General features: G+C 35.7%; 1 protein-coding gene and 1 non-coding gene across 2 annotated transcripts; both read right to left on the minus strand.

The window, feature by feature from the left end:
• Nucleotides 1-270: 270 nt before the first annotated feature.
• GTF2B (general transcription factor IIB) lies at nucleotides 271-26,903 on the minus strand. The gene is made up of 7 exons (XM_007468506.1): nucleotides 26,822-26,903; nucleotides 22,695-22,801; nucleotides 6,967-7,100; nucleotides 4,575-4,721; nucleotides 4,320-4,449; nucleotides 2,868-3,149; nucleotides 271-689 (listed from the first exon to the last, which is right to left on the minus strand). The coding sequence occupies exons 1-7, from the start codon at nucleotides 26,836-26,838 to the stop codon at nucleotides 556-558; spliced, it is 951 nt and encodes a 316-aa protein (XP_007468568.1). The 5' UTR covers nucleotides 26,839-26,903; the 3' UTR covers nucleotides 271-555.
• Nucleotides 9,682-9,754, minus strand: TRNAR-CCU (transfer RNA arginine (anticodon CCU)). Its single transcript has one exon. It is a non-coding gene; the product is annotated as a tRNA-Arg (tRNA).
• Nucleotides 26,904-27,029: the final 126 nt, after the last annotated feature.

Raw genomic sequence — 27,029 nt, forward strand, 5'->3', positions numbered from 1 at the left:
AGGCCCTGTTCATCACTTCTTGCTTTTTAATATACATATATTAAGAAATCACACACACACCTCCTTTTAAACTGCAAACTAAATATGTTCAACAGTGGTTCCTCAAAAGCCTGTTATTTCCATAACTTTATTAAAATAAGAAAATTAAATATATATGAAAAATAATGGAAAACAAGGACCTCTATCAGCTTTATTAGCTGCAATATGCATTATTTGTAATTATAAATTATATAAATTATAAATTACATGTAACATAATTGTAACAAAAACTTTAGTTTTGAAAAACGTTTTATTCAAGAATTACGTAATTTCAAATATCTTCCAAAATACAGTTTCCTAGATTGCTACAAAAGAAAGCAAATTGAATAAGAAATTTCATTAAATATGTTTCACTAGTATATACACATGAATGCCAAGCAATTAATATGTAGCCCTGGAATGCGTACCATGTCTTTCGTTTTTCCTTATTAAAGGCTCAATCCAGCACTTTGTATAGGCTATGTACAACAGGCAAAAGTTCAGTGTTCATAGGAGTTTCACATTAGCTGCCTCAATTTATAGCTGTGGTAGTTTGTCCACAGGGGTGTCAAATTTGAAGTCTGTAGGAAACAGATCTGGGGCCCGAGGATAGATTAGCCTGTAGGACTGTCTGATTGTAACATCAGCAACACCAGCAATATCTCCAATTTCTAAAAGACAAAAATCAAAATATTAAGTTTAACTTCCATCCTACCTCCCCTTCTACTACCTGCATTTGTGAGACATGGTACTATAACACGTCTAAGTGAAAAAGAAAACAAAAATATTTTCAAAAACTAAAAAGTAGAAAGCCGGGCTACAGTAACAACAATAATAATGGTATTAGTACTTTTCGCAAAGCATTGTCGAATCAGTTTAAAAGGTTTACTATACGGAAAACATTTAAACAGTGCTCAAGGCATAGCACTATGTGTGACAGCTATTATATTGCTCATTGTATTTAGAACTGACTTCTTCACAATAAATTTTTTTGAGGATCACAGAAGTAGTCTATGAATACATTCCTGTAAAGAAATTCACTTTATTAGTTCTGTGTTTAAAAGTTCCCCTGCAACGTCTCCCCTAGCTAAACCTTTATTAAGAGGTTCTTGTTAGGTTAAAACCAAAATGGGATCATGTTGGTATTTTTCTTTTTTTAAAAAAATATTTATTTATTTGGCTGCTCTGGGTCTTAGTTGCAGCACGTGGGATCTTCGTTGCCGTGTGCAGGATCTTTAGTTGCGACATGTATGATGATCTAGTTCCCTGACTAGGGATCGAACCCAGGCCCCCTACATTGGCAACGTGGAGTCTTAACCACTGGACCACCAGGGAAGTCCCTATAAGTATTTTTCTACAGCCTCTTTTTTCTACTTAACGTATCTGAGGTCAAACAGCTGTGTATTACAGCATGATATAGATGTTTTTCACTATTATAAACACATACTTGAGCATATATATTGAGCTCACATGAGTTATTTCTACAGTCTATTACAGAATCCAAGGATCCACTTTTACCATTCAAAGTCAGTGTCATATTTTCCTTCCATTTTTTAAACCAAGTCCCAAAGGACTGCCACTTGACAATTATTTGGTTAGTTATACTTAATCAAAATAGATTTTTTAAACACACCCTTTAATACAAACTCATTTTACCATCTTTTCAGAGCCAGTTCAAATCGGTTAGATTTTATAGCTTTTCAGTGTGGATGCTGCCATCAGTGCACAATTAGCTAATTTTAAATTTCCTTATCGTATGTTGCATTATATTTTTCTAGACATAAATACCAATCAATGTCAACTATGTGAAGGTCAACTGGCTGCTGGGCAGCAAGTAATTTCACTACCTCACTTTTAAATTTAGAATTGACTGCTCCCTTTTCTTTATAAATCTTTTTGAGGATCATGGAACTAATTAATGAATGCACACTTGTAAAGAAATTCACTTAATACTTCTGCTTGAAAGTTCTACAACAGTAAATTCAAAAATAGCTGCAGAAGGTTTAACTACTTATGTTAGCATTTGCACGAAGAAACTGTGAATAGCATACAAAAGAAGAAAGAACAGGTTTCACAGAAAGTTAAAACTTGATGGTCAACACATATTTATAAGTGTGCCTCTCTGTAGGGTACCATGCCAGCCAATGAGAAACAAAGCATGGCCACCTCCTCTCAAGATTTAAAAAGTTAAGTTTTGAGGGGAAAAACAGAGACTATTCAAAATAACCAGGAGAATTTAGGGGGAACAAATAAAAACTTCTAAAAATGAAAAATGTACAAACTAAAATTAATTACTTAATTCAAATGGAAAAAAAAGTTAAGTCTGTACACAGGGTTATGCCTCCAAATATATTTATGAGACACTTAAAATGCTGTATTTTCTTAAGTTTTGATGCTAAGGAACTACCTCTTAAACATGGGCTCTGGATATTTAGTGGCATCCCTCAAAGATACTGCAGGTTCAGTTCCAGACCACTGAAATAAAGCCAATACTGCAGTAAAGCAAATCACAGCAATTTCTGGGATTCCCAGTACATATAAAATTTATATTTACACTATACTGCAGTCTATTAAATGTGCAGAAGAATTATGTCTAAAAAGACAATGCATATACCTCAACTAAAAAATACTTTATTACTAAAAATATGCTAACCATCATCTGACAATTCAGAATTGCCATAAACCTTCCATTTGTTTAAAAAAAAAAAAAAAAAAAAAAAAAAGCAGTATCTGCAAAGTGCAACAGAACCAGGTAGGCCTGTACCTGCTTCGTACTTAAAATGGAAATACAATCACATACTACAGCCTTCATTAATTTCATCACTACCCTTCCTGATGAACAATCCTACCTTTTTGGGTCCTTTTCTCAGCTGATGCCTGTGAGGCCATGTAAATGGCGGCTGCCGCCACAGATATTGGGCTCCTTCCAGGAACCAAGTCCAACTCCACAGCTTTACGGGCTATATGTGTAGCTGCCATCTGTACTTGTTTAGGAAGACAAAGGTTGGAACAAAACCTGGACATGAAGTCCCCAGTTGTAATCAGATCCACACTGGTTTCTAAAGCTTTCAAAATAAGTTTAAAACATCGACCGATTTCTTTCTTAGAAATTCGTGATACGGCACATATTTCTAAAAAGAGAAAAAAATTAAATAAATAAATCCACATAGGCCATGTAGTTTACTGTAAAATCTATCATTTCTGATTATAAAAGTAATATATTCTAATTGCAAAATTCAATCATGCCTTAAAGATCCATCTCTAATCCTCTCAGTGATACTTCTCATAGAGCTAATTTAAAATTTCTGTTAATTGAAATGTTTATTACACTTAAAAGAAGTTTTTAAAAAGTTAAATGTAGGTTTTAATATTTCAAAATATTAACTTAAGTTTCAATTCATGCAAGTTTCTTCAACCAATCAAAATCTTCTTTGATATTTATGTATTAATCTGTTGTAAGGAGTATGTCAAGAAGATGAAAGAAAATAAACTAAAGAAGGCTTCTCAAGTTACACAATGTCATACGTACATGCAATCCCTGAGATTACAGGCTATAGAAAAATGAGATCAAATATTTGACCCTGTTATTCTAAAAATTCAACTACCACTTTCAGAATAAATTTAACAAAAGCCTTAGTTTTAGCTGTAATAACCCAAAAGATGGTAATGATAATGGTCACTGCCTCTTCACTCTGACACAAGAAAACGTAAAAAATATTCATGGATGAATGAAGGGTAATTTTATAGTCTTAAGCTAAAATGTGTAAGTATCACAGCAACACTGTGAATAAGCTGTAACATTTTCATGGGTAAACTACAAATTAGATGAAAAACACTGGTTCTCGCAAAGCCTCCAACCGAAGTGTGAAAATACAAACTAACTCAAGAGAAAAAGTTTCATTCATGCTTTCTAAGGCTTGACTCCCTCACCTGTAGAGACCTGTGCTGGGAGCGGAAACTTTTCTGTGCATCCAGTGTACAGACTTACTACAAAGGCTTCTGATGCCAGGCCTCAAAGCGCACAAGATATAGTCAGAAGATCCTACTAGCAAAGAACAGAGGGCATACATGGACTAACATGACTTTACATGGGAAACAGCCTGAAAAGAACATGATCAGTATGATCACAGAATTTTTGTCAAGGAATAAAATAAGGTGGTGTTTAGAAAGATACTTAGGTGGATTACTGTATGTAACCAGGAAGACATGACTTATCTACCTACTGTCAAAGCTGCTTAACTTTGGTCTGTCACTTTAATATGAAATAGGTAACATTTATATCTAAGCAACTAAAAACTTACCTTTAAATGTCCTAGGAACTCCTTCTTGTCTGCAGGCAATATAGAGACAAGCAGAAGCTATGGCATCATTAGCCCTTCCCTTCAGGCTCTTCTGTTCATACACTTGCTTGAACAGATTATTTGTTCGATCCTTCAAAGCAGAGAAACTAAGTTTAATTAATTCTAGGCCACTTAATTAGCCACAATAGCAAAATTTCATGTTTTCACTAAATTATGCTAAGTCAAAACCAGCATGGCTTAAAGACAAGAACTTACAACTATATTTCGAGGGAGGTTGATTCTGTCTGCCATGGTAGTGATTTCTTTGAATGCATTCATCATTGCCCGATCAGAACTACTCATGGTTCTCCTATTCTGGTACTTAGAATTACCGAATTCATCAAAACTTGCAGCTCCTGTACCCTATAAAACAAAGTTTTGTAACTTTATGCAAAAAACTTTGAAAACCTGAATGAACAATTTCTAAGAAAACTTAACTTATACAATCTGACTCCATATTACCCAAGAAATCTACCCTGAGCAACCTCTCTATTCCTCAAAAGAAAAAGTACCAGGTTAAGATGGTTTTAAAGAGGTTTTCTGGCAAATACTTTAAATGTAAATATATTATTAGAAAACCTAATAATATAAACCATCATATTAATAGACCTAGGAGAAAAGTCACATGATTATCTCCAAAGGTGCTTAAAAAAGTTAAGCAAACAAAACTCCTAAGTCCAAAGCCAGCACAATGATTAATGAAGAAACATTAGCAGCATTACCACTGAAGTCAGAAGACAAAAACACCTCCTACCACTACCATTTTCTAACACTGTACTAGAAAAACTAACCAACATGATGTAATTTTAATTATATAATGTTATTATATAACAATTATATTAATTACATTAGTATAATTATATTAAAACTCAGCAAGAGAAAGATGAGAAGTACAAATTTGAGACAGAAGTGATAAACTATTTGCAGATACTACCTTTGTATTTACCTAGAATACTCAAGAAAATCACTCAAACTGCTATAAATAATAAGAGAATTCATTAGAGGGGCAAGTTCAAAATTAACAAATAGAAATCAATAGCGTACATATGTGTAATCAACCAGTTAGAAGATGAAAGAAAAAGCTGCAATTACAACAGCAACAAAAAAAGATAAAATATCTAGGATCAACTTAAGAAACATGCAAGACCTTGATGAAGAAAACTTTTAAAACATCCACTGAAGGACACATATGACCTAAGGAAATGGAAATGCATACTATATTTCTGGATAACAAGATTTTTTCCTTAAGAAGTCAATTTTCCCTTAAGGCAATTTGCAAATCTAACAAAACTCAGTGAAAATAATACCCAACTTTTGTTTTTTGTTTTTAAACTAAACAAAGTTATCCTAACTTTAAATGGAAAAGACAAGTGAAGAAAATGCTGAAAAAGGACAATAAAGCCAGATATCAGAACAGTGTGGGGTGGCATTGGACTAACTAGACCAGGTTAGAGAAAGGATGCAAAGTCCAGAAATATACCAATACATTCAGAAATTTAACATGACAAATGTACCATCTTAAAAAAATTTCTTTGCCATATAGGCATAAACAACTTTCAAAAGAAACAGAAGAACCTAATATTAGTGGTTACCTGTTCTGACAGGGAAAGGGGGCTGCAACAGAAACAGTTTAGGGGTCAAGGGTGAGGAAAAACCACTGTGGTTTTTTTACATTTTTGTTTTTGAATCATGTATTTCCTATTGAAAAAAATTAAACATTAAAAAAGTCACAGCATTAATTAGTTACAATCTTAAACATTTAAAACTGTCCTTAGTATACTTTTTTCCAGCCTGTAAAGCTAAAGCAAACACAGAAACCTCCTACTTTAAAATATTTCTGAATATTATAAACTTTTTAAATTAGCCTACACCATTTTTCAAACTTAATATGTAATTTATAGACCATGAAAAAATAATGACCTACTTTTGAATACTTTCTTAAAAATAGACTATGCAGTAGTACAGATTCAGTCCTAAAATAGCATATACTTCCTTGATGAGTCCTCTGGAATAATGCCACTACTACTTCCAATTCAGATAACAGAGCAAAAAACAGCCAGGCTGCCAGGAAGACTATGCTCCTGCTTTATATAATAGCAGCAGGTACCATTTATTGAACACATTCTACACACTACATGTGTTATAGATACTTTACATACATTCCCATGTAACCCTCAATATCTCTATAAAGTAGTATTATTCTCACTTTACTGATGAGGAAAGTAAATTCACCAACATTAGAAAGTGGTCTACACTGAGATCCAATTTATCTCAGGTGGTATCGAGGAAAAAGAGAAAACATTCCTAATATTCAAGGAACATGTCAGTATGAACTCAAAGAACATACTACACTCAATTTTTTGTGCAAAACTGCTTCATGAAAACAAGGGCCTGAGATACAAAGAGTCTGTAACTTCAATCTATTGGTCTCCCATTTAAGAAATGGAAGAAATGCATAAGGCAACCATCATTCACAATAGTAGTACTGGCAAATCTTATTCTCAGATCAAGATTACTCACTGGGGCAGTGACTGATACTTTTGCAAAGTTCCCAAACAGGTCTTTAGTCAGTCTGTACCTGGTACTTCCTGCCAAATGGATTTATTACCTTGCCAATCATAGTAGACAAATCTCCATCACTCAGAAGAGGATTCTGAGAATCTCCAACTCGAGATGGATCTTTTGTTGCTTTATCATTGCTGAAAGTTCTCCACTCAGATCCTACATCGATAACCCGGTCACCTGAGAATATAAGTGCAAGTCTAAATTGTTTTGTCAAGATGGGATTTATTTAATGCTGCTTAATGCCCAACTCGGCCCTATTATTCCCAGAAAATCTCAACACAAACATCAGGTTTCAGCTTAAGTATCTTGTTTCAGGCATTTGTCCTATAGCATTCCTATTGTGCCAGTCCAATAATAACCCTCTTTAAACATTATGCTATGATTAATCATATTCTAACTCCTGGAACAAAGAATTAGTCAAAATAAGGACAAATAGCAAAATAAAGCTATTCATATGTGATGCAAAGATAAAGTAATATAACCATGAAGAACCAAAATGTGCAACAGGCATGGAAAAAAACAGAAAACACTATTCACAATGGTATTAATACACATAGTTTAACATTTAAAAAATTACAAAGTTTTCATGGGCAATGCTCTGCAAAGAACTAAGCCTAAGGGTATGTTTTAGTAACTATTTGATGAAAAAATATTTTGGGCCAAATAATTCATAAGAATAAACTTTAAGCCTAGAAATCAGTAAGCAAGAAGCCAGACATGGGTAGATCTGGTGTAGATGACTGCTTTGTGGGGAATGCTCAATGCCTTGGTAACACCTCCAACCACAGACAAGAGTTAACATGAACACATGCATATGCTAGTGATTGTGCCCTTTGTAAATGTTCTCTTTCAATCCTGAAAGCCTTATAAAATGTAGGTACCACTTTTATTGCTACACTAGAAATAAAACTAATTTGCCGAAGATTACACAGCTAAAACTGAAACGCGAATGGTATTCCAAAATCTGTTCTATACTGCATTCGTAAAACATGAGCTTTTCCACCAGCTGTGATAAAACTGAAAGCAGGAACCAGATCATTTTCATCTGTGCCTATACACAACAAACAGAAAGGAGAAAGGAATGGCAGAAGTAAGTTACCTCAGTAGTTAAAAGTCTGGTATTCGTAGAGAACAAAAGTAGGGATACCAAGCGGAGGGGTGAATTGGGAGACTGGGATTGATTTATATACACTACTATGTATAAAATAGATAAATGATAAGAATCTACTATATAGCACAGAGAAATCTACTCGGTGCTCTGTGATGACCTAAATGGGAAGGAAATCCAAAAAAGAAGGCATATATGTATACACATGGCTGATTCACTTTGCTGTACAGCAGAAACTTAGCAGTGTAAAGCAACTATACTCCAATTAAAAAATAAATAAGGAAGGAATTTAAAAAAAATAAGTCTGGTATTGACAGTCAATTAATGTAATGGTTAACAGTGTGGACTCTAGCTGCTTAGCTTTGGACAAATTTCCTCATTTCTGTGCCTTCACTTCCTCAGCTTTAAATTTCCCCAATAACCTCATTTTAAAGATTTAAACATTAAATAAGCTAATACAGGTTCAGTACACATGAAGTGCTTAAAAACAAGTTCAAAGTAAGTTGTTTGATATTAGCTATTTATTGCTATAAAAATAATAAGATAACAAACATTCTGACATTTTGACATTCATTCTGAATAAGAAGAGCACCAGTTGTAAAATATTAATCTCCATATTAGACTTTTACAGGATCAATATCAGAGTGCTCTGCTGCAGTATTTGATCAGTAGGATCAGTAGGACAGCAAAGGAGGCAGGGAGAGAACAGAAGGAAGGAACTACATGTAGATTGTGCTAAATCTTCTAAACGTTTTTATATATAGTACATTAACTAAAATGCTTATAAACAGAGTACAGTGATCTGATCTTAGTGTTATATTTAAAAAAACAGGTAAATACACAACAGAATCATTCATTCCTGATGGTTTTGGGAAAATCTGTTTTTCTCTGAACGCTCAGATCACTTGGGAATAACCAGATCTCACTTGGACTATCATGTGTCCCTGTCACTAGGGAACTGGGATAGAGATAGGATCCCCATTTGCCATACCTTATGCAATAAGAATGACCAAGGAAAGCAGAAGCAGAGAGATCAGTTTAGGCAACTTCTGTGGATCAGAGATTGGGCAGGTGGCCCAAAATAAGGAGAAAAAGTTAAATTGATGGGATGGTCATGATGGATTTCTCTGCTTCCTCCTCATAAAAGCAAACATCGCTAAACTTGGGAAGCAATTCTAATTACATAAATTAATAATCATTTTTAAAACTTACCTGAAAGAAACACAAAATCTGTAACTGTGCACTGAACTTTACTATAATACTAATAAGCAAGGCCCATGTCTCCAAGAGACCACTCTAAAGAGACTGACTTTTCTTCCTTTTTACAGAAGAATAGCTGCTTACAAAAAATAGTTATATAAGCAAAACAAAATTACCTGTATTACCAACACCCAAAGACAACCACTGTAAATATTCTGGCATATATTCTTTCTGTCTTTTCATTCATGTATATATATATATTTTTTGTAAGATTAAAATTATATCATACTGTGCCTATTCCACTACAAGCTCTTTTCACTAAATTTCTATCAAAACACCAAAACAAGATTTTTATTTTTTGAAAATATTTATTTTTATTATTTATTTATTTGGCTGTGTTGTGTCTTAGTTGTGGCATGTGGGATCTTAGTTTCGGTGTGCGGGATCTAGTTCCCCGACCAGGGATCGAACCTGGGCCCCCTGCATTAGGAGTCCAGAGTCTTAACCACTGGACCACCAGGGAAGTCCCCCAAAACAAGATTTTTAGACAAAGTTTAATTCCCTTTAATAGCATCCACTGATCAAAGTGATACCACAGTGTCTCCATGCTTCATGTTTTCAAAGGGAGAAAAGTGAATCTAACTTTCCTAGTCAGTGAAATGAAAACACAAATGTACACAAAACAAAAAACTACTGTGGCCTTCAAATCTACAGTTACTTAATAAATTTAAGTTAAAAAAAATCAAATGTCATCATTAACTTTTAATATCTTAATTAACACAATGGCTGTATTAAGAGAATATTTTGGGGACTTCCCTGGTGGTGCAGTGGTTAACAATCCTCCTGCCAAAGCAGGGGACACAGGTTTGAACCCTGCTCTGGGAAGATCTCACATGCCGCGGAGCAACTAAGCCTGTGAGCCACAACTACTGAGCCTGCGCTCTAGAGACCACTAAGCCACAGCTACCGAAGCCCGCGCACCTAGAGCCCATGCTACGCAACAAAGAGAAGCAACCTCAATGAGAATCCCGTGCACCACAAGGAAGAGCAGCCCCCCACTCGCTGCAACCAGAGAAAGCCCACACGCAGCAACAAAAGCCCAACGCAGCCAAGGAGAAACTTAACACACCGTTGCAAAGAAATTATACGCCAATAAAGATGTTAAAAATTTTTTTAATTAATTAAAAAAAAAGAGAATACTTTATCTTTACTAACTCACATCTTTTAAGTCTCTGTGGGACTCTAAATATGATAAAGTATTAGTTAGCCAACATGCTTCATTTCACAGCATTTTCCTTTTGGCCCAAAAGTAACTTAGCATGAGTTTCTTTTAGTGCTTGCTTTGTACTGCCTCAAAAAAGACAAGCTGGATTAGGGAGAAAATAAATTTAAAAAAAAGCTGGCCTAGGACAGTATAAATAGAAAGACCAGAACTGGGTAGTGATGTAATTTTTCCACATACGTGGGAATGATCTACATGACTCATTCAACAATCTGTGGTTTGTGCTAAGAGCTATTCCCTCTTTTTATATGTTACTGCTCAAAACACAGCATTTGTAAAAAATAAAATTTCCAAAATAACTCAAAAAGCACATCATGAAACTACAACCAGACCACCAGATTAAGTGCATGAGTAACAAGAAATAGGGCAGATCATTCAGAAAAAAAGTCAGAATACATAAAGGATTTTCTTGGAAAACATCTAAATGGTCGCATTTTAAAAAGTTGCTCTGGAAGGAAACTGCATTACAGAATTTTTCAAGGAGTAAGTGTACAAGGCAGCCATACTGTTTGGGCATAATCAACCTTTGACAAGAAGCTGCCTGCCAATTAGCGCATGTGCACATAACACACAACCTCACAAAGCCTTCCACGTTCTAGAAACAGAGAAACATGCCAACTTTCACCAGTTCCTTTCTTAACCACACACTGATTTTTGTAAAATTAACACCAGATAGAAAGTCTATATATAAAGATTCTTAATAGCCAAAATCATAGCAGGACTGTTATGTACATAATAGCACTACTCCTCCCTCCATCTATAGAGTATGATCTCTAACACTCTGATCAAGTTCCCCATCCAAAAAGGTAAACAGATTCAATATGTACATCTAGGTATTACACACACGCACAGTTCTCAATCCACGTATCAGTGGTGTCTAAAGAGTATTAACTAAGATATTATACTATATTCTACAACAATGAGTTTCATCTCTTTATTTTTTCAAGAAGAAATTGAGAATAATTGCCAAAATCATTCACACCAGTTTAAAACTGTTCAACTACTTTGGCACCTACCCACCTTATGATCTGGCAATTCCACTCCTAAGTATTTGCCTACAAAAATCTCACACAAGAATATGGGACTTCCCTGCTGGTCCAGGGGTTAAGAATCTGCCTTCCAATGCAGGGGACACAGGTTCAATCCCTGGTTGGGCAACTAAGCCCGTGAACCTCAACTACTGAGCCTGAGCACCACAACTAGAGAGCCGGCGCGCTCTGGAGCCCGAGCACCACAACGAGAGAGAAGCCCACGCGCCACAATAAAGAGCCCGCACGCAGCAACCAAGAGCTGACACAGCCAAATAAAATAAATATTTTTTAGAAAGTCTCATACAGGGCTTCCCTGGTGGCGCAGTGGTTAAGAATCTGCCTGCCAATGCAGGGGACACGAGTTTGATCCCTGGTCTGGGGAGATCCCACATGCCGTGGAGCAACTAAGCCCATGCATAACTACTGAGCCTGCACTCTACAGGCCGTGAGCCACAACTACTGAGCCTGCGCTCTAGAGCCCATGAGCCACAACTACTGAAGCCCATGCACCTAGAGCCCGTGCTCCGCAACAAGAGAAGCCACCACAATGAGAAGCCCCCGCACACCGCAACAAAGACCCAACACAGCCAAAAACAATAAATAAAATGAAATAAATTTATTAAAATAAAGTCTTATATAAAAATGTGCACAGCAGCATTATTCATATTAGCTAAAAACTGGAAACAACCCCAATGTCCATCAATGGGAAAATGTAAACAATGGAAAACTCAGCAAGTAAACTACTAATAATGCAGTAACAAGTGCATTTTGAGTAAAAAAAAAGTCAGTCACACACACATAAGAAAAACCAACCATATTATATGATTTTATTTGTAGGAAGTTCAAAAACAGGCAAAACAATTTCTGAGGATAGAAATCAGTACAGTGATTGCTGGGTTGGGTTGGGTTGGAGGTGGGGGTGGGGTAGAGGTGACTGACTAGAAAAAGGCATAAGGGAACTTCTGAGATGAGGGAAATGGTCTAATCATGTTTTGTTTTTTTTTTTTTTTGGCTGCATTGTGAGGCTTGCAGGATCTTAGTTCCCTGACCAGGGATAGAACCCATGCCCCCTGCAGTGGAAGCCCAGAGCCTTAATCACTGGACTGCCAGGAAGTCCCTAAATATCTTGATTAGTGTGTTGGTTACACCAGTGTATGCAATGACAAAATTTAAACCATACATTTGGGATCTTTGAATTTTATTGTCTGCAATTATACCTTAATAAACAAAAAATTAAAATTCACCCCCACCAAAAAACCATTGAATTTGAATTAAACTGTATCAAACCTATATACTTTGGGGGGAGTGACAGAACAATTTTTATCTATCTTCTTGGACAAGGGAATATACTCTTTCTCAAGGTCTTCTTTCAGATTACATGTATGTCACATTTAAACCTTTTTGTTGTTAAGAATCTCATTTTCTAATTAGTAATTGCTATAGTATTTTATATGCTTATATTCAACCACTTTTAACCAGTGGTTTTAATTCAACCACTTTTATATGCTTATATTCAACCACTTTTATAGTCTATTAATTTTAAACAATTGATCTGAATAGGGACTTCCCTGGTGGCACAGTGGTTAAGAATCTACCTGCCAATGCAGGGGACACACGTTCAAGCCCTGGTCCGGAGCAACTAAGCCCGTGTGCCACAACTACTAAGCCTGCGCTCTAGAGCCCGCGAGCCACAATTACTGAGCCCAAGTGCCACAACTACTGAAGCCCAGGCGCCTAGAGCCCGTGCTCTGCAACAAGAGAAGCCACCGCAACGAGAAGCCCGTGCACTGCAACGAAGAGTAGCCCCTGCTCGCTGCGGAAAGCCCGCGCAAAGCAACGAAAGCCCAACACAATCAAAAATAAATTAATTAATTAAAAAAAAAAGAGAATACTTTATCTTTACTAACTCACATCATTTAAGTCTCTCTAGAACTCTAAAGTATTAGTTAGCCAACATGCTTCATTTCATAACATTTTCCTTTTGGCCCAAAAGTAACTTAGCATGAGTTTCTTTTAGTGCTTGCTTTGTACTGCCTCAAAAAAGACAAGTTGGATTAGGGAGGAAAAAAAAAAAAGCTGGCTGAGGATGATATGAATAGAAAGCCCAGGACTGCTTTCTATGCAGTCCTTATTCAAGATGATGGAATTCCTACCACTTGAGACATGCCAGTCACCATGCGAGGGAAATAGGTTGCTTCTTTTTTTTTTTTTTTTAACATCTTTATTGGGGTATAATAGCTTTACAATGGTGTGTTTCTGCTTTATAACAAAGTGAATCAGTTATACATATACATATGTTCCCGTATCTCTTCCCTCTTCGTCTCCCTCCCTCCCACCCTCCCTATCCCACTCCTCCAGGCAGTCACAAAGCACAGAGCCGGTATCCCTGTGCCATGCGGCTGCTTCCCATTGGCTATCTACCTTACGTTTGTTAGTATATATATGTCCATGTCTCTCTCTCGCCCTATCACAGCTCACCCATCCCCCTCCCCATATTCTCAAGTCCGTTCTCCAGTAGTCTGTGTCTTTCTTCCTGTTTTACCCCTAGGTTCTTCATAACATTTTTTTTTCTTAGATTCCATATATATGTGTTAGCATACGGTATTTGTCCTTCTCTTTCTGACTTACTTCACTCTGTATGACAGACTCTAGGTCTATCCACCTTATTACAAACAGCTCAATTTCGTTTCTTTTTATGGCTGAGTAATATTCCATTGTATATATGTGCCACATCTTCTTTATACGTTCATCCAATGATGGGCACTTAGGTTGTTTCCATCTCCAGGCTATTGTAAACAGAGCTGCAATGAACATTTTGGTACATGACTCTTTCATACTGAAAAACATAATAACTGAAACTAAATCATTAGGCTTAATAATCACATTATATACACTGAAGATAATTAGAGAATTGGGTGATAGACCAAAAGAAAATATCCATAATCCATAACAGAAAGACAAAATGATGGAAAATAATAGAAAATATTCTGAGAGACACTCACTTTGTGAAGTGGTAGAAAGGTTTACACATGTTTAATTAGAGTCCAAAAGGAAAAAGAAGAGAGGAGTAATGTTTGAAAAGATCTTTGCTGAGAAGTTTTCAAAACTAATGAAAGACATCAAGTTAGAACCTCAAGAAATGCTACAAATTCCAAGCATGATAAATACAAATAAAATGATATGTAGAAAGATGATAATAAATATGATGGAAATCAGAGACTGAGAAAATGTTAAAAGCAATCAGAGAAAAGGCATATTACTTTCAAAGGTGTGACATAGCTAATGTACCAATAAAAATAATGGAAACCAGAAAATGATAAAATTATATCTTCAAATGGCAAAAGCAAATGACTGTCAAACTAGAATTCTAGTTTGACTAGAATGACAAGCAAAAGTATTGTTCAAAAATGAAGGTGAAATTAAGACATTTTTAGATAAGCAAAAACTCAGATAATTCAGCATCACCTGATTAACACCAAAATAAATATTATAGAATGTTTTTAAAGCAAAGGACATGATACCAAGTTGTAGTAAGAAAGGCAGGAAAGAAGAAAAGTATGTAGAATTGGAAGAGGCATATCTGTGAGAAAATATAAATTCAAATTGACTATACTTTTAAAAGACTGGTGAGTAAAATAGACAGCTAGTGAGAAGCAGCTGCATAGTGCAGGGAGATCAGCTCGGTACTTTGTGACCACCTAGAGGGATGGGATATGGAGGGTGGGAGGGAGGTGCAAGAGGGAAGGGATATGGGGATATACGTACACATATAGCTGATTCACTTTGTTATACAGCAGAAACTAACACAACATTGTAAAGCAATTATACTCCAATAAAGATGTTAAAAAAAAAGACTGGTAGGAGTTAAAATATATATAAAATAAAAATACATTACACAAAATTTAGGAAGGGAATAAGAGTTAAAGTTTTGGAAAGATCTTGCTTTGTCTGGGATGTGGGACTGTCAGTGTCTCCTGGAACAGTGATAAAGAATCAACAATCTGATAGAGGAGAAAACTAGAATAATTCTTCAGTTGTTAAAATTGGACTGATTCCAATTGGACCAATTCAATTGAAGGAAAGAAAGTAAAAGGGTAATAGAAGTAGGACAAATAAACACCAAACCACACACATATGTGGAACCAAGAAAAATGGTACAAATGAACTGGTTTGTAGGGCAGAAATTGAGACACAGATGTAGAGAACAACGTATGGACACCAAGGGGGGAAAGCAGTGGCAGGTGGGGGTGGGGGTGGGATGAATTGGGAGATTGGGACTGACATGTGTACACTGATGTGTATAAAATGGATGACTAATAAGAACCTGCTGTATAAAAAAATAAAAATAAAATTCAAAAAATAAAAGATAGTATACATCAGTAACTATATTAAATGGAATAAATAATCTAAATTAAAAGAGAGCAAAATTGTTAAACAGGAAATAGATAAAATCGATTCCAACTATATGCTGCTTACAAGAAGCACAACTTAAATATAAGTACACTAAAAAGTTAAAAATAAAAAGATGGAAAAGCTATACCATTCAAATGTTAACTAAAAAAACTGATAAAAGCCATCTTATTAGAAGAAAAATTGTAATTGAAAGAAAAAAGTATTCATAGGTATAGAGAGCTTTCATAATTACAAAAGAGTCAGTCTATCAGGATGATATGAGAATTCTAAGTTGTCATGTTGTATCAAGTACATATCAAGTCGGTATGTACCAAATAATACAGTCTCACGTTAGTTATATAAAGGAAAAAAAATGATAGAAAATCAAGGACAAATAAAAATTCACAATTATACTGAAAGATTTTTAATATATATCTTTCAGTAACTAATAAATCAGTCAATTAAGGATAATTGTTTGTTATATCCTTAATTATATCCATAATTAAGGATATAAAAGTTTGAATAGGATTTACAAAGTAAACTAATTACATACATAGAACAGTATAATCAACATTTCCAAATTACACAATTTTAATAGACTTTAATGTTTAGAGCAGATTTAGGTTCACAACAAAATTGATCAGGAGGTACAGAGATTTCCTATACACCCCCTGCCCACATATGTATAGACTCCCCCATTATCAACATCCCCCACCAAAGTGATACATTTGTTACAATTAAACCTATATTGACTTATTATTATCACACAAAGTCCACAGTTTACATTGTGGTAAACTCTTAATGTTGTACATTTTGTGGGCTTGGAGACATGTATAGTGATATGTATCCACCAGTATAGTATCATATAAAGTAATTTCACTGCCCTAAAAATCCACTGTGCTCTACCTATTCATCCCATCCTCCCCCAATCCCTGGCAACCTGATCTTTATAATGTCTCAATAGTTTTGACTTTTTTCAGAATGTAACATAATTAGAATCCTAAAATATGTAGCTTTTTCAGATTGGTTTCTTTCACTTAATAATATGCATTTAAGTTTCCTCCATGTCTCTTCATGGCTTGGTAACTAAGTTATTTTTAGTACTGAAGAATATTCCATTGCCTTGATGTACCACAGTTTATGTATTCATGTACCAAAGGACATCTTAGCTGCCTCCAAGTTTGGGCAGTTATGAATAAAGCTACTATAATTATCTGTGTGCAGGTTTTTGTGTGGCCATAGATTTTTACTCCTTTGGGTAAATTCCAAGGAGCACTGTTGCTGGAGTATATGGTAAGATTATGTTTAGTTTTATAAGAAACCACCAAACTATCTTCCAAAGTAGCCATACCATTTTGCATTCTCACCAGGAATGAATGAGAATTCCTGTTGCTTCACATCATTGCCAGCATTTGGTATTCTCAGTGTTCTGGAATTTGGCCATTCTAATAGATGTTTAGTGGTGGTGTCTCATGGTTGTTTTAATTTACATTGCTGATGACATATGATGTGGAGCATCTTTTCATATGCTTATTTGCCACCTGTGTATCTTGGGGATGTGTCTATTAAAGTCTTTGGCCCATTTTTTAAATGGGTCGTTTTCCTATTGTTGAGTTCTAAGTGTTCTTTGTAACTTTTGTATAATAGTCTTTTATCAGATATGTCTTTTGCAAATATTTTCTCATAGTCTGTGGCTTATCTTTTCATTCTCTTGACAGTGTCTTTAGCCAAGCAGAAATTTTAAACAAAATTTTGACAATAGAATAAAAATAGTCTTCTCAACAGATGGTGCTGAAACAGCTGGACATCCACATGCAAAATATGAATCTATATACAGGTCTTATACCCTTCACAAAAATTAACTCAATTAACTTAGCTCATAGACCTAAGTGTAAAATGCAAAATGATAAAACTTTTAGAAGGTAACAGAAAAAAATCTGGGTGACTTTGTTTTCATGATGACTTTTTTTTTTTTTTGGCGGTACGCAGGTCTCTCACTGTTGTGGCCTCTCCCGTTGCGGAGCACAGGCTCTGGACGCACAGGCCCACCGGCCATGGCTCACGAGCCCAGCCGCTCCGCGGCATGTGGGATCTTCCTGGACCGGGGCACGAACCTCTGTCCCCTGCATCGGCAGGCGGACTCTCAACCACTGCGCCACCAGGGAAGCCCTCCTTATATTACTTTTAAAAACAATGGAAGAATTCCATTTTAAATGCTACAGAAAAAGTGGCTTTACGTAGAAATGATACCACTAGTTCTAAACAACACCTCATTGTGAAATCCTAATTTATAAAAGTCTTGATAACCAATTTCATGTTTTAATAGCTGTTACGACAGCTTACTAACCTTACACTTTGCAGCCTATAAATCATGCCCAAACAATATACAAGGTCAAACTTATGAACAAAGTGATAATCTAAATATGATTATACTGCCACCTAGTGCTCAACTTTTAAAGTGTCATAATCACACAGGATTTGGGGGAAAAAACCCACACACTGTTACAGCCAACATGGTAGAAATGACAAAGCTTTGCTTTAAAAATTGGCCCTATTTTAGAGATCACTACCAATATCTTAAGGGTCACTGATGAGACAGCCAATGACAAATCATAATACTTCATACATCTAAAATAACAATCTTATAATTCAAATACAAGAGGAAAGTCAATTAAACCATTACATGTTATAAGTAGTACTACAAACAGCTACAAAAAATTGGAAACAACCTAAATTACCTAAGAGACTAAATACTATACAACCATTTAAATACTGGGGAAAATTTAAACAGGACATCAAACATGTAACAAATTGTATTTTCCAAAGATGGCAGCAATAATATTTCCCATCCACATGTTCTTCTGCAACATGACCTTGTCACCCTCACATTGAGGTGGGGCTATTTCTCATCCCCTTTCAATCTAGGTGGGTCCTAGGGCTGCTTTGACTAATGGAACGCAGAAGTGACCCTGTTCCAAGGCATAGCCCTCAACTACTTGAGTCCAGCTTCCGTTCTCTCTGAAAACACTTGTTCCTGGGACATTTCTCGTAGAAACCAACCACCATGTATGAAATATGACTACTCTAACACAACTATGGAGAAGCTTTAGAGGATGACAAACCTCTGTGAGGAGGTCAAGGAACAGAAAGGCATCGAAATGCAGATGAAGATGCCGTTATGGAAGTGGATCCTCCAGGTCTAGCCAGTGCCGAAACAATGGCCCAGATGAATCCTTCCCAAATTAATGACCAATACAATTATGAGCAAAATGAAAGGGTTGTTATAAGCCAATAAATTTTGAGGTGATCTGTCATGTTACTGAAACAGAAATTGGTTCCTGAAAGTACGATGTTGCTTTAAGAAAGTCCTAAAACACATGGCACTGGTTTTAAGACTGAGTGGTGGGCCTCAAGGAGTCTACCAATGAAGGTTTGAAAGACAGTAAGAAAGGTGTTATTAGAGACTAGAAAAAAGGTATATTATATAAAACATATTTTTTGTATTATGAATTTCATTTAAAAAGATAATAGTAATGGGCTCTCCTACTTGATAACTCAGTTGAGAAGGATAATATATGGCTCTGAAGGTAACAGTTGAGCAGTATCTAGTCTTGGGTTTAAAATTAAGGGGAGTTAGTGACAACAGGCTGCTTTTAAGTTTCAAGAACATATTAAATATTAAGTAAGTACAGAGTGGTCCAAAAACAATTCTAAAAGAGTTTGTTTCTAAGGTTGTCTGGTGATTATTTAAACAGAAAGCTATTCAAAATGCTTATTCAATAAATATGTTATAATCTAAAAACTTTCATACAATGTAAAATTTCATGGCAAGTACAATCAAACTATGTACACCAAGATTATTAGGAAACACATGATGATGTTGTCTAGATATAAATCTCTATGAACATCAATATCTCAAACATGAAAAAAGCCACAAATTTTATGCCCTCAATGGACTGCAGAATATTTGTCCAGCTTAATTTCTTCCCTATTTCCATAGTATTAGAGATAAAGGTTGAATTGAGCTGGCAACAAAGCATATGCCTTTAAACCAGGAAGATGATGCAAATCTAAATTTATTATTGATATATGACAATGATATACATTTGTGTGTATGTGTACGTATGTATATGTTATTTTTAAAATTTAGACCCATGGAATGTCATGATCAATTAAACTATTCTCAACATAATTTGACTGATGATATCCCTAGCAAAACAGAACTTTTTTAGCAGACTCTTGCCTGCCTCCCCTTGTCTAGTCATGGAATAGATTCTTCACTTGCAGGACATCATATCACACATTTAACCACAATATCTGTGAATAAGGCTACTGTATATTTTAAATCAAGTGTCTGTTATATTTTACATCAAAAAAAACCAGTATCATAAACAGGTATTTCTATATAGAGAGAAGTTTAATCAGATTATAGTTTTAAGTTTTCAGGTCTTAAAATTTAGCCTAGTAGGTTTAGTTAGAATGAAAAATAGTAGTTTTGATGCTGTTCAAGACTAATAATAAAGCAAAACTAAAAGAAAATTAACTTCCCTTGGTTAGATATAACAGAAAAATGCAACTGAAAATTAAGGATTCCAAGCACAAAAAAGCAGGTAAGCCTTGAGAATTGTATCTTCCTTCTCCAGTTGCTTAATTTTATTTACCCAACTATCTTGCTAGTCAAAGTGGAAGTGAAGCTGATGGAAAGACTGGAAATATAATGCAACATTTTTGCACTACTTCTTTTTAAGTGGCTACAGAAGTTAGGAGACCCAAGAATCTGAAATTATCTTCAGTCTTCTGTCTCTGTCTCACTCTTACATATTATCAGTTCAATTTTAATACTTTGGAAGAGACAGAATGCTCTCATTTAACTCAGGGGTCAGCAAACCTTTTCTTTAAAGGGCCAAAGTAAATAATTTAGGCTTTGCAGGTCAAGAGGCCAAACTGACTTATTTTTATTCTTTTATTTTTGTGAAGAAATTCTGCTGCGATGAGATATTCCACTATACATTTTCTAAATTTTCTGACCATTGTTTTCCTGAGTTAGTAGTATTGTGATAAGTGCTTAGTCTGGTAATGTCAACGTCTGTTGTATTCTTCTGGCACATCTACAGTATCACTGCATAATGAACACAATGCTTTGCCATCTCATTCAGTAACAAATAACCTACGCTCCACTGTGCCTTAAGAGCATGACATTCAGAGTTCAGCTTTTTTTCTCATTTTGACATGATGGGTATGCAATGGTAACAAAATAAATAAATAAAATGTTTCAGTATGGAGATATGCCTGGCACTCAAAAATGCTGTGGGGTTTATAACTGCTTCACTGGGATCTGTAGTGCACTAAGCAGCAGTATGATGTGATGAGAGCACCACATATGGTTTCCGTTGCAACCACTAAATTCCGCTATTATAACATGAAAGCAGCCATAGAACATATATAAACAAATGAGTGTGGCTATGTTCCAATAAAACTTTATTTATGTGTACTGAAGTTTGAATTTGATAATATTTTCATGTGTCCCCAAAATTATTCTGATTTTTTTCAAAATTAAAAAACATAAAAGTCATTCTCAGCACACACACCATATAACAACAGGTGATAGGTCACAGTTTGCCAATTTCAGATTGAACTCATTTTATTACAAAAGACAACAGCAGGATAGAAATTTGGCTCCCATGCAGGCAGTGGAGCTAGACTGCCAGACTACTTAAACTTCAGTTTCTGCACCTCTAAAATGAAGACACCTCACAACTGTCTCCAAGGATAAACTGAGTGAATATGTAAGTCACTTAGAACAGTGCCTAGCATATATTAACTGTTAATACTGCTTACTGAGCAGAATATAATTGCAAATGGATTCCGATTCCTATTAACAACTCTGTATGATTTAAAACTCCCACTGGAGGTCTGAGGCAAGCAGCCTATTTGCATGAATATTACAGATGTCCTCCAAGCAAGACACTTCCACAGTATATCACCACCCATGTTTCTGTTATACTTCCCACAATCCTACTAGCAGTTTCAACCTTGAGTATTTCAAACTTCAAAGTAGTACTCCTTTTCTCAGGTGCTGGCAGCAACGCCACCATAAGAAAATTTTTGAACAGACTATCTCTATCCTAAAGTTATGCTACATATCTAGATTAGTGAGAAAGTAGAAATAAAAGTGATATTTTAAGAAGTATTATTTTGACACTAACAATTTCACACTAGAAATTCATAAACAAATCATTCTGTATGAGCAAATGAAAATTAAATCATTTTTGATGACTAAAAGGCCTTGGATGAGACTCAGTACCTTTATAAAGATACACCTTTATTACTCCAAAATAAATCATGCTTATCTACCTTTATTACTCTGAAATAAATCATATTTAAATATACCAAAGTCACAAAAGTTAGATTACATTTATTCATTATTTCATATGCACAAGAGTGCAAATGTTTAAGACTAAGGATGCAGGAGACAAAGGACTAAGGGCCTTTTCTTCTCAATCAGCTATCTCAATTTTAGATATTCCCTCCTACCCCACGTTATGAAATATATGCATTTGTACAGATAATAAAATATGGTGTCTCTGATTTCACTCTTAGTTATTTCCTTTTTTCTAATTATTTTTGTTTTACAATAAATATGAATTACCTGTAGGGGATAAAAGTCAGAATGTATTCATTAAAAGAGAGTTTGGAAAATACACAAAAACAAAATGCCCCAAATAGTGATTTCAGTTAAAACCATAGTAACTGCTCACCTACAACCAGGCCACATTCAGGACAGATCATATCACCAGCTCTGTAGTCCTCCACTAAGATCGCATCTGGATGGTTTGGACATGTGACTCTTGGAAGAGCATCCAAACTAAATGAAAAAAAAATTTTTTTTTTAATATCCTCCTAACCAACATGCAACAAAGTACTAATCTTTTGGGGGGGAAAAGAGGAGGATTTTGAACATTTTTCCAATAAATTTATAATACATTTACATTTATAATACATTTAAGCTAAATTCTCAAAGTAAAAATCCTAGGTTAGGTTACTTTAAATCCTAGCTAGTATTAACAGATACGATTGGAATTGTTTTTTGTAAGAACAGTTATTGGTTTGCAGAATGGAAGGCTTTAAAAACTTCAATGGAAAACAAGTGTTTTTTTCTTTTAACATGTAGGCTACTAAAATGTTTATAAACCTTGATTAACACAGAAATGACTAGCTACCATAATAATGTGGAACATTTACACATAACCATCTGGGTTTGTGACCCTTGCCACTTATTTCTATGGTCAGAGAATAAATTTCAAGTCTTTGTTTTCTACTTGCGCATACCTTGGTAATACACTTAGAATAGTACACTGAACCTAAAAGGTATAAAACGAGGGTGGTAGAGGTGGCTAGGACCTGATGATTCCATTTAGTCCAGAATTAAGTTTGTGAGACCTCAAGAAATTGTTTCAAGATCTACTTTTTAATCTATCTGTGATATTAACAATTTGTTTGATTAATTTATTTTGAAAATAAGGCAGTCTGGGGAAGTCACATCAGCCTTAAATGACCTAACAGAATCAGTTCTAAAAAGCATCAAAGATATTTAACATAGATTTAGTAATTATTTCTGTGGATGTGGCCTTACAATCACAAATGCCTATCACTGAAAATAAGCCCTTTTTAAAAGTTCACCTGAAGTAATACAGAACAAGGTTATGTTATGACCATCACAAATATACACATAAAAGACAACATCAAGCATTCTTCAAGTATGTAAATAGGTATCTGTGGTTTTGGATAAAGTTTCTCAAAGTAGCAAACAGTTCAGAATGTTAACTTTCAACACAGGTGATACCCACAGAAAAAATGATAAAGTAATCCATATTCCCAAAATTTATATATTCAGGTTAACCAGAACACATCTTGTATCTTTTCATTGCGGAAAAGAGGGAATGGAGGTTTGCTTTATATTCACGTTTATTCCATAAATTTATACTAGAAAATATTTTAATAAATTATGATAAATAAAACATTAAGAAATTAGTATAAATTATTAAAGAAAACTATGTAAAAATAAAGGAAAATGTTAGTAAAGTAACAGTAATTACAAATGCATAAAATGGGCAGCCATGTGGCACACAGCATACCAAGGACTGATATATTTCATACTATTAATAAGTAGACATACTATTGTGTGCATGTATACCTATATAAAAATGATATGGAAACATCTCAAAGATATCCTAAATGAAAAGAGTAAGGTGGGGATTTTACAGAAAACTGAAAAAAGTATGAACTACAGTTATATGCAGTAACATGAATAAATCTCAAAATGCTGATAAAAGAAACCAGACACAGAGGAATACATATACATTTATATATAAAGTTCAAATCAGGCAAAACAAATCTATGGTGTTAGAAGTCAGGATGTGGTTACGTTTGGGAAGGGGTAATGATTGAGGGCATAAAGGAGGCTTCCAGGGTGCTAGTGGTGTTTGATTTCTAGACCTGGGTGGTAGCTATGTGTATGTGCTCACTTTGTAATTGAACTATACACTTAAAATGTGTGTGCTAATTTCACAAAAAAAGGTAAAAAGCAAGGTAGCACACAGTGTTTATATTAGACTACTTTTTGGAAGAAGAGAGATTAGGACTATATGCATATGTTTGTTAAATCACAGAATCACTATGAAAACACCAAGAAACTGGTTACAATGACTGCTTTGGAGAATTAGATGGCTAGGAGCTAGGGAAAGAAGGAACTGCTTTTCCCTTTTCTTCTTGCTTTTGTATGATTTGCATGTGTTACCTATCCAAAATAAAATGAAACTGTGCTCAAGCAGTCAATTTTAATGAAATTACCCACAAGGGTAATACAAAAGAGGAAGCACAAGAGTGGGGTGGTGGGGAAGTAAGGGAGAGAAACAAGAGGGAAGGAATGGAGTAAACCACCACCACTGAGATTAAAATAACTCAGGCTGCCTAAGAAGCCACATAATGCCAAACTTCACTTTATAGCTATCATGTATTAGGTGCCTACTATGTGTCTAGTACTATACATATATTATTAATCTTCATTAGCAACTCTGCAAATTAAGCATTACCTCCATTTTAAAGATTATGCTCAGAGAACGATTTTCCTAAAATCACAGAATAAGTGGTGGAGTTTAGATTTTAAGTCACAACATTTGTGTTCTTCTCTGTGAAAACACCAAGCAGTTTCATAGCCTAGTCACTGTACATCTTCCTCAGGGGGAAAAAAGCTAAGGACAGAAATACTAACATTTACCTTTGTTCTCACTGCTAGAAAAACTCAACAGATGGACAGCAATGACATACATTTAAGAGCTGGACATGCCTAGAAAAAAATTTACTTCAAAGAAATATTTCAAAGATTTTTTTTAATGAAGAGAATAAAGGCACACAAAGGAAATGTATTCTTTTGGTAAAGAATCTATCAAGTGAATTTACTATATTTAACTATTACAACATTTCTTACAAATACCATTTCCTGTTCTATTATATACAAAAGCTGAGCCCAAATATGACCATGTTTACCTTTCAGATCTACTGCCATGAGAGAATACAAGTCATAGATAAGTGGTTTGGGAAGCTATTTCTCCATTTACCTCCAAGGAAGCCTTACCTGGCAGAGCCACACCCAGTTAGAATGACTGAGCATTCAAACACAGAATTAGCAAACAAGTGTTTACTAATTCAGTAACAAGTGAACAAGTATCCCTGGCTTTAAGAGCTGTGTGCAAGTAGTTTTAGCTAAGGCTGCCTCCTCCCCCAACCTTTTAAAAATACAGTAACATAAAGCAGTAAGCCTTGGTAGTTTACCAGAAAGGGCCTGGATTTCTCCAGCTTACTATTTTGTGATAATGGCTTTCATCGCAAATTCAATTCCAGAGATGATAACAAGATCCGAAAAATTATGCCAGAGCTACCTTGCCTTCCAGAAGCTACAGAAGTTAATTTGATACTTTTAATACATGAGTTAACTAGAGGCCAAGTGTGACAACAGGAAATAGATATCTGAGACTCTACACTCTGTTCTAACACTAACCTTGGATAAGTCAACATTGGCATGACTCAGTTTACACTTATGCAAAAATCCTAATATATACCTCACAGTGATCATGAGAGATATAATTAGGGTCTGCAAACATTTTTCATGTCACAGGATTAAAGGCTGTCTCTAATGGCACTGTATATACTTCCTGTAGATATGGGTACATCACATTTTTAAAACATAGTATTAAAGAGTGACTTCCCAGCAAACGAAATTTTCTGCAGGCAAGATCTTCTTCAAGAGTATGCAAACGACATCCGTAAAGAAATCTCTTAGAAGAGAACTTATCAACTCTTCAGAAATGCCCTAGCTTCCACTTCAAAAGGCCTCGGGGATGGCAATCAGTTTCCCTCAGCTTTACCAATGCTGACGTCCCTAACTTTCTGGCTTGTCAGATCAATAGGGGCCTAAAATTAACCCTTTCCCTTTAGAGAGGAGGATTCACGGACCCTCGGGCTTGTTGAGCCACAGATGAAAAACCAAGCGTAGAAAAAATTAACAAGAAAAAAAGGACGGGTGAAATATCCGTAAAAGACGCGAGGACAGGGGCTGAGGACACATGAGCCCTCACACGGTGGTGCCTGAGTGAGAAAACGGCCTAGGACGCTGGCGGAGAAATGCCGGCGGTTCGGTACCCCCTGCGACACCCCTGTCAGCCCTGCGTCTGGGAGTGCCTTTGTCCGGGGTGGCCAGCCGGTCCTGCCGCCTCTCCCCGCACCTCCGCGGCGTTTTGCCCGACGCGGAAGTGCCGGCAGCCACCTTGCAAAGCCCCTCACTCGCCGCCCGCCCCTCAGCTGCCCAAGCTCGGCTGGACGTACTTACCGGCTGGTAGACGCCATCTTCACGGCCACTGCAATTCAAGCCACCAGGGACAACTCACGTTCCGCAAACAGTAAGAGATTGTGACGAAGAAACGCTGCGAGACTGACTTTTATAGGCGAGTCGCCCACGCAGTCGTAATAGGGCGCGGCTACGGGTCGGGAGAAAGGCCAAGAAAAGTGAGCTACGCCACGTTCTTTGCGTTTTCTTA

Source organism: Lipotes vexillifer, unplaced genomic scaffold (assembly GCF_000442215.2).
Source record: "Lipotes vexillifer unplaced genomic scaffold, Lipotes_vexillifer_v1.1 scaffold490, whole genome shotgun sequence".
NCBI classification, from domain to species: domain Eukaryota; kingdom Metazoa; phylum Chordata; class Mammalia; order Artiodactyla; family Lipotidae; genus Lipotes; species Lipotes vexillifer.